Source organism: Pocillopora damicornis, chromosome 1 (genome assembly GCF_964200805.1).
Source record: "Pocillopora damicornis chromosome 1, jaPocDami1.2, whole genome shotgun sequence".
Taxonomy (NCBI): domain Eukaryota; kingdom Metazoa; phylum Cnidaria; class Anthozoa; order Scleractinia; family Pocilloporidae; genus Pocillopora; species Pocillopora damicornis.
Genome location: NC_142670.1, coordinates 15,826,450 through 15,833,949, shown reverse-complemented (window position 1 = coordinate 15,833,949; position 7,500 = coordinate 15,826,450). Strand labels below are relative to the sequence as shown.

General features: G+C 37.3%; 1 protein-coding gene across 1 annotated transcript in view; it reads left to right on the top strand.

Moving 5' to 3' along the window:
• The window catches only part of LOC149052299 (uncharacterized), a 4,307-nt gene extending 775 nt beyond the window's left edge, over window positions 1-3,532 (top strand). The window contains exons 2-5 of the mRNA XM_089199588.1: window positions 696-769; window positions 935-1,026; window positions 1,397-1,503; window positions 2,216-3,532. Coding sequence (XP_089055714.1) covers window positions 696-769; window positions 935-1,026; window positions 1,397-1,503; window positions 2,216-2,584 — 642 coding nt within the window. The 3' untranslated portion in view covers window positions 2,585-3,532. The remainder of the gene's footprint in view (window positions 1-695; window positions 770-934; window positions 1,027-1,396; window positions 1,504-2,215) is intronic.
• The last annotated feature ends 3,968 nt before the right edge of the window (window positions 3,533-7,500 follow it).

Genomic DNA, 7,500 nt, shown 5'->3' with positions numbered 1-7,500 from the left:
GACGTCATGACGTCATAAGGGCACTGTGAACCCATTGTTATAAATTACAGTATTAGTAACCCTTATTTGCATGCCAAAAGCAAGGGAAATAGTGATCCTTTTCCAACTGACTGCCCAGACCGTCTGCTGAGAGATAAAGAAATCCACAGGGTCAGAATTTCAAGGGCCATTTCTGAAGGGAGAAATATGTTAGAACTTTGATTCTCTGTTTTCTTTAGGGTAATAAAAATTTAAATCTTTGAAAGGGTAAAATTCAAATGCCCTCAATAGCAGAGGGTGGGGGTTAAAGTAACCTGAGATCAGGCCCAATTTTAGCAATTCTCATACTTTCTCTATTTTCATTTTGCCTTGCCCGCCGGAATGTTATTTTCAAAGGGAAACAAAAATAGAGCCTGATTTCAGGTTAGGGTTAAAGAAAATAATGGCTGAGTTGGTGATTCTTCAATATATGTATTGGTACCTTCTTTGACACGTAAAAATAAGGTGAATGTTAGGGAAATTCAAAACTATTATATAATTTAAACTGAATATGGATTGCCAGGTACAATTACCTAGTTCTTGCCCTTCTCTGAAGTTTTTTGTTATTCTTTTGTTGACTCTCCTTCCTCCATAAAACCCCATTTCCCAGCTGTTAATAATTTCTATATTACCAGTAGCTTTTTTTTTCTTTATCATTTATATTTTGCATTCAATAGGCCAATGTTCGAGAAGTTTACAAAAGCCTTGTTGGAGATGATGGAGTACAAATCCTCTGGGACTTTTCCAAAAGGTAGTTAATGTACCATATTTCTTCTGATTCTCTTCAACATAAAGAATTAATTTTTAGTTTCAAACTATAACAGTGAAATTTTATTTGATTTTCCAATGCAAATCTCTGAGTTTGGTCTGATTGGTGTTAATATACATATAACAGTGTGAAATGTTTACATTTTAGCTTTGATGGACCTGAAAACAAGAATGTGAACCAGCAAATTTTAGCTGGAGTACAGAGCACAGATGGTGTTACCCCAGTTAGCACAATAAAAGGTAATGCTTGTTATTGTTTTTTTCCTTTTCTGGAGTTTATCAATTAACTGATACAGTTCCATTCTTAATTTAGTTGATTGTTTAGTTTGATTACCATAAAAAGGAAAAAACCTTCCACTTCAATGCAGGAGCAGGCCCTTTTTTCACTCTGGTTTTGTTGCTCTATTCTCTGCTGGTGAAATGAGAGTGGTAAAAAGCATCTGCTCCAGTAGGCTACCCCTCTCCAATTCTTCAATAGTTTATTGGAAGTGTTTGTGTGCCTTAATTATCTAATACACATGTGTGTTTTTTAATCTAACAAGCAAAATATCTATGTACCATAGCCTCTCTCTACTGCTAGTATTTCAACAACACTGAATTTCTGTTTTAGCTGCCATGAGAGTCCACTTTCGAACAAAGTGGAGGCAGCACCAAAACCCAAGAGATGACAGTCGGGCTGCCTTGAAACAACAGAGAGTCCGAAGCCGCCTTAACACGGTACATTATATTCTAAAGTGTATGCAGTTTTGTTTACAAGAGCAGTCAGATTACAATAGAACCCTGACACTTGCTAGAGCTCTGGGCTGAGTTGTTCAAAGCTGGGTTAAGATAACCCAGGGTCAGTGCAGGATTTGAATTCAGATTTGAAAGCTTAAAAAGCATAAGTCAGTTTTAATTCTTTTTGTCTACAGGTTGATGATTGGAAGCTTCAAAAATAACAGGGAAAATAATCCGAGAAAATGCTTTTGAACTCAAGAAAAAGAAACCCGGGTTAAATTTAACCCTGGGTTAAGCGCTAATCGGCCTTTGAACAACTGGGCCCAGGTCTATAACTATTTCCTGTATTGCTATGCTTGTTGCACTGGTTCAACCACCAAACTACTAAAAAAACTAGGACAAATTAGTGGCCACATGAATCTCTAATTGTTCATCAAAGAAGGTCTGCAGTTGTAAAAGTGAATTTTGTAACTATATTTCTAGCAAATCACAGTTTTAGACACCACTGTAGGTCACAAACCCGCTTACAAAAGCACTAGCCTAAAATGTTTGTAGCTTTCACCAACAGGCAGCATAGCAAAGAGTAGATGCCTAAGCTGACCAGTCAAATCTCCTAGGGATAGTTCCTTTTTAGAATCCCATTCAATTTTAACCCAAACCTCATTGTTTATCTGTGACTGGATTGAATTGTTCTCCCTCATTTTCTACACAGAAAAAGAACCAGAGAGTAAAAGCACTCAATATATCGACTTCCTTAGCGGCAGAGGAGAAAGAGAGATACACGAAGTACATGACAGTTGACTACATGTCTTCTGAACAGTCGATGTCTGAATCAGAGGGCGAGAATGTAGAGAATGGCTATGAGAGCCCAGACGTAGAGAGACCAAAGAAAAAAGTTTTCAGTGTCAGCACACTGCCGTGGCGAAGTCCTGAGCTCACTCAAGTCATGCACAGCCTAGACAGAAAGTTAATGCGCCGAAGGAGTGCAAAAGCCACTAATATGTTAGTGGAAAGGCATCGCTCTGGCATTATCTCGAGCCGTCCCGCTCCTGATGATGCAGATGCCTTTGCACTGGCATAAGCATTGGTGGTTTATGTGCTCCTTAAGCCTAGTTCTCATATGCTGCCAATGCACAGGTCTCATGGCCGCCAATACTGCCTGGGATACTGTTCCGATATGATAACAGAAGTGGGTAGCAACATTGGTCATCCTGGTCTTTACTGCCGCAGGACTGTCATTAAGAGCTGGGGGCCCGTGGTGTGCCCCGCCTACTATGAACACAGCCCTCAGCTACTTTCATTGGAAAATAGAACCAAAAAAATCCCCAGCTGTTTGATTCTCCACCTACATTTGTACTTGATATATATTTACCTGGCAACTAAAAATCTTAGTGACAACCCTGCTGCAGGCACGCCTGCGAGTTGACTCGGGTTCAACATCAGCCACATATGAGAACCAGGCTTTATTAGGCCAAGGGAAAAAATGTTTCTTGTACCCATACGTTTCATTTTGGGGGGCCTCCTTTCTTTTCTAATAATTTGTTCTTGTAAATGTTGGAACAGACAAAAACTACCAGTGATATGCAACAAAAGGGGATGCAAGAAAAGAAGGAAAACAAGAAAATTTTCAGCAAGGCTAAATAATGTAAATAATGTAAGTCAAAAGTAACAAATGTGTTCGCCTGCTTGTATTCATACAATTTCAGATGAGAAACATTTTTTCTTTTACTTGGCCTAAAAGTAACTTTTTTATATTTTCACTTTTAGCTAGTATTTCTTACAACCTTTCTTAACCTTAATAATAATAATAATTTTTAAACAGGAGACTCACTCACCACGGTGATTTACATAGAGGTCCTTAACGTATTATCATAGTTTTTGATGAAAAGGATTTTTTTGAATATGAAAAAAAATATTAGTGATTTAGAAATTTTCTCAACTTTGGCAAACAGACTGATTATCGTTGTATATTAAAGAGGCTTGTATTCTATACTCTCTTGACATCGTACAATAAAAGAGGGAGTAAATGGTCAACTTAACGACTGAGAAAATTGGTTTTAATGAACGTTTAGTTTCTGCTAGTTTCAAGGCAAACGCTAACTTTGAAAAATTTTATCCCCATTGAGAAAATCGACTTAAACCTATATTTCTGCATTTCTTTTCGACAACAAGGATTCGCGGCAAATACTCTCGTGCACGATGTATTTTGTACTGGATGTGTGAAGAAGAAGTAAAATTAAAATGATGAGCAAGAATTTTGACTGGATCAAACACGATCAAAGCGAAGCAAAAATCGTATTTGCCATCCCCGTAAATTCATCCTTTCAGGCAGTAAATTTACGCTTTTTCCTAGCATTTACTGCCCCTGTAAAGTAGTCAAATGTGGATTTTTTGTCACATTTGCCACTCGGCGCAAATACGTAGTGAACGATATTTTTCACCATCTTTGCTTCAAATGTAATTACTGTACAAATATAACGTTTGCGTAGTATTTGCTACTTGGTAAATATAAATTGTCGACCGCCTATGCTTTACATACAAATGTGATGCAAAAATGGGGTTTGCATCGCGGGTAAATGTAATCAAAACGACGTGCAGCGGAATGTTTGCTACAATTGTAAATTCATGTTTCGGTGCGGTAGATTTATCTATTTACCACATTTTTAGTTCATGTTAAATCTGATGCAAATGTGCAGTTTTTCTTCTCATTTGCTTTGGACTGTAAAGATTGAGTAAATGCGGTATTTACCATCTTTGCTTCGCGTGCAAATATTATCCAACGATGGAATTTGCCTCGGGGCAAATATAAACAAATTTGATCAAATGTGGTATTTACTTCATATTTGCATTGATTTTGCAGTTGTTGTAAATCCATTTTTTCGTGCAGTGTTAAATGTTCCAGAATAGCTTGGAAACAATATGCTGACTTGAAAAGTAAAAAAGTGTTTTTAGCCATAATCTAGATTTGCAGCACTCGGGAGGTAAACCTTACAAGTATTCGAGTTACGTTTTTATCTCAGAAAATCGAAATCTTTTGCCAGCCTTTGTCATCACATGTTTGTGTGAGAAGATTTAGTCAGAACAAGGACATATCAGCAATAAAAATAAAACCGGGCACTCTTCAGAGATTCCAATTTTTTCTCAGCTTATTCCTCGCCCTTTGATCTGGGCTTCTGGAATAATCATCTCCATCAAAATGGGACCTTAAAGAGTATCTATCAAATGGATCCACCCCTCGAAAAAGTTCTTAAGTTGAGCGTAGACTTTTCCTTTACCTCCTCCCGTGCTATCTTTTGAATTCACGCGCGTTCACGGCAGCTTGTTGCGCATGCACAGTGGCACTTACACTCACCAACGTGCGTTGACATTACGACGAAATTTTCTCAGCTTAACAAGTCACCGGGCAGTGACCGCGCGCTTCGAGCTCCGCTATGGGAAGACGATAAAAGTCGTCTCACGTCGGAACATTATAAAGAGCCTTTACCCTTTAATTAGAAATGGAAACAGCACATTACTGCTCTTTATTTCAGTAGTCACTAATGACCAAAGGACCTGTCATTGTTTATCCCCCGGGGATGGAGGAATTTGGGGGGAAAGGATCGCATGGTTTTCAGGGGGAATGGAGAGGGGATTAGTCGTCCCTTACAAATTTTAAATAAAAACTTGACCCCCTAATTCCTCTGACACCCCCTCCCCCTCCTCAACTCCACCCGAGCGATAGATAATGACTGCCCCCTAATAAACCAAGAAACTAAGGAAATTGAAACAAGTGTTTTTCTAATTCATGGAGTTACTGTGACAATGACAACACATCCTTTTGCGTGCAGAAGAAAAAACACTTTTTATGCATTACATTTACTGCACAAACACTTCGATTCTCATACAAGATTACTGGGAAAAGGTGACAAAAAAGCGAATGCATCTTGCTTGGACTTGACTTACGAACCAGATACCTCGATGGGAATTTATGATTCGTCAACGATATATGGTGAAGCTAAGTGAAAATGAATTCTCGCTGAGCTGCTATAATGTACTTTCCAAGTATTCTGTAAATTTGTCAAAAACTCGCGATAATTGCTAGCATTGTTATTTTTCACTGTGCGTAGCTTCAAGAGTATTGAGGCATTAAGCGATATTATGTTTGTTTGACTGTGTGAAATTTTTTCCGTGCTGTATTGATTACTGTGTCCATGGAAAAGCTCCGTAAATTGCTGTGTTATTACCATGGCTAAGAAGCGGTAATCAAAGGAACTTTTGACTGTGGAACACGGCACATCTGAACTTTAAAATCCCTACCAGAACCAGGTTAGATTTAGCAACATCAATGAGTATTTGCGACCCTCCAAAGTTAATCGAAATGAAGATAAAAAGCCCAATAAAGGCCGGATGAAAATATTCGCTATGAGTTTTTCCTGTTTATATAAGAGAACCTTATCAAAGTAAAAATAGTGCACCTGCAGCCACAGCACACCTCGCCCTCTTGCAAATATTTTGGCAAACAGTAAAGTGCAAATCCATTGTTTCCAAAACATTTTCACGGAAAGAATGTCATCTGATGTTCCTTGAGTTCACTAGCACAAGAACAAATTCATTTTCCGGTTTTCCGCATAACGCTGTTCCATACCATTTCGAAGCCCGTGTTTATGGGACACTTTTATAACTTATTTCCCTAACATGTTAATTCATCTACTTAAAATAACCACTGAAAAACTGCCGGTTTTGTGTCTTATCACTTCTAATATATATGGGTTTCTCCCAAATGCGGCTAGAAATGTTCCTTTAGGGCGATATTAAACAGCTTTTAAAGAGAGGTTTGTTTTCAAACCTAAGGGTGTTAACATTATAAATTTGAAATGTCGTTTCATTGGCTTTTTTTTCCTGCTATGTGATCATAACCAGAGTTAATATATTTTGTGGCTAAGGAAAAAAGAAAAATTGTAAATTCATTGCTAGATCAAAAACGCTTGGCCCTTTTCAAATTGCTAGTAGCTTTAAGAAAAACTAAGCCTTTTCGAGAATTGAAATTGGAATAACAGGAAGAATTTCAAGCTTCATTATTTATTCATTCATACCTCCGAGCAGGTAGCAGGTTGTCGAGTTAACAATTGTCGGAAAATATCAAAATAGTTTATAACGATTTTTGGAAGGGCTTAAACTGGCAGTAAAAGCTATTATGCAAGTACAAGATAATTTGGTTTAATTAACTAAGTTTACAAGTCATGGGTTCAGACCCCGTACAGGCCTGAATTTTTTTTGTGTCTTTTATCTTTTATTTAAGAGAAAACAATTTAAAATGAAAATATTACAGCTTGGCGGAAAGCTGCTAGTTTTGTGTGAAGTATTATGCTGGTTAACGCCGTGACTAAATTTCATTATGTAAATTTAAAAAAAAAACAGAAAAACAAAACACAAAAAACAATGGTGTCATTCTATTTCTACTGAGGTTTTGATAAGAACTCTCCAAAACCTGTTTTAGAGCTTTATTTCTCAATAGCTTATTATGAAAATAAATAGTTTAGAACCCCAGAAAAATTAATTGTGGGAACATGGAGAATTTAGCAAGCCCTTTGCTCAACTCTAGTCAAGCACAGACCTTTTCAAAATGAGTTCAAGTCCTTTGATAAAGTCCTTATTAGTTATTTCTATATTTTCGTGTAATTGCCAAACTGCGATGAACGGAGTACAGTATAAATAATGAAGGACATTTTGTTGTGTTTCTCATTGTTCTATTTTCAATTCTAGCATGAGCACAACACAGCGGGAAGTTTCTAGCAATTTGATATGGAGAGTTTTCCGATTTGCCACAATGAATGTTTATCAACGTGTCATAATCGCTTCCCACAACGCTTTTAGTAGCAATGAACCTAGTTCGAATTGCATACCCTTTTCATAAAAGAGTCATCAATGATTCATAACGGGAAAGGAATTGAGGTTTATTCACGATTAATTCGGCATATATTTCGCGTCAATATTGCCTAAATTTTGACTTAAAAAATA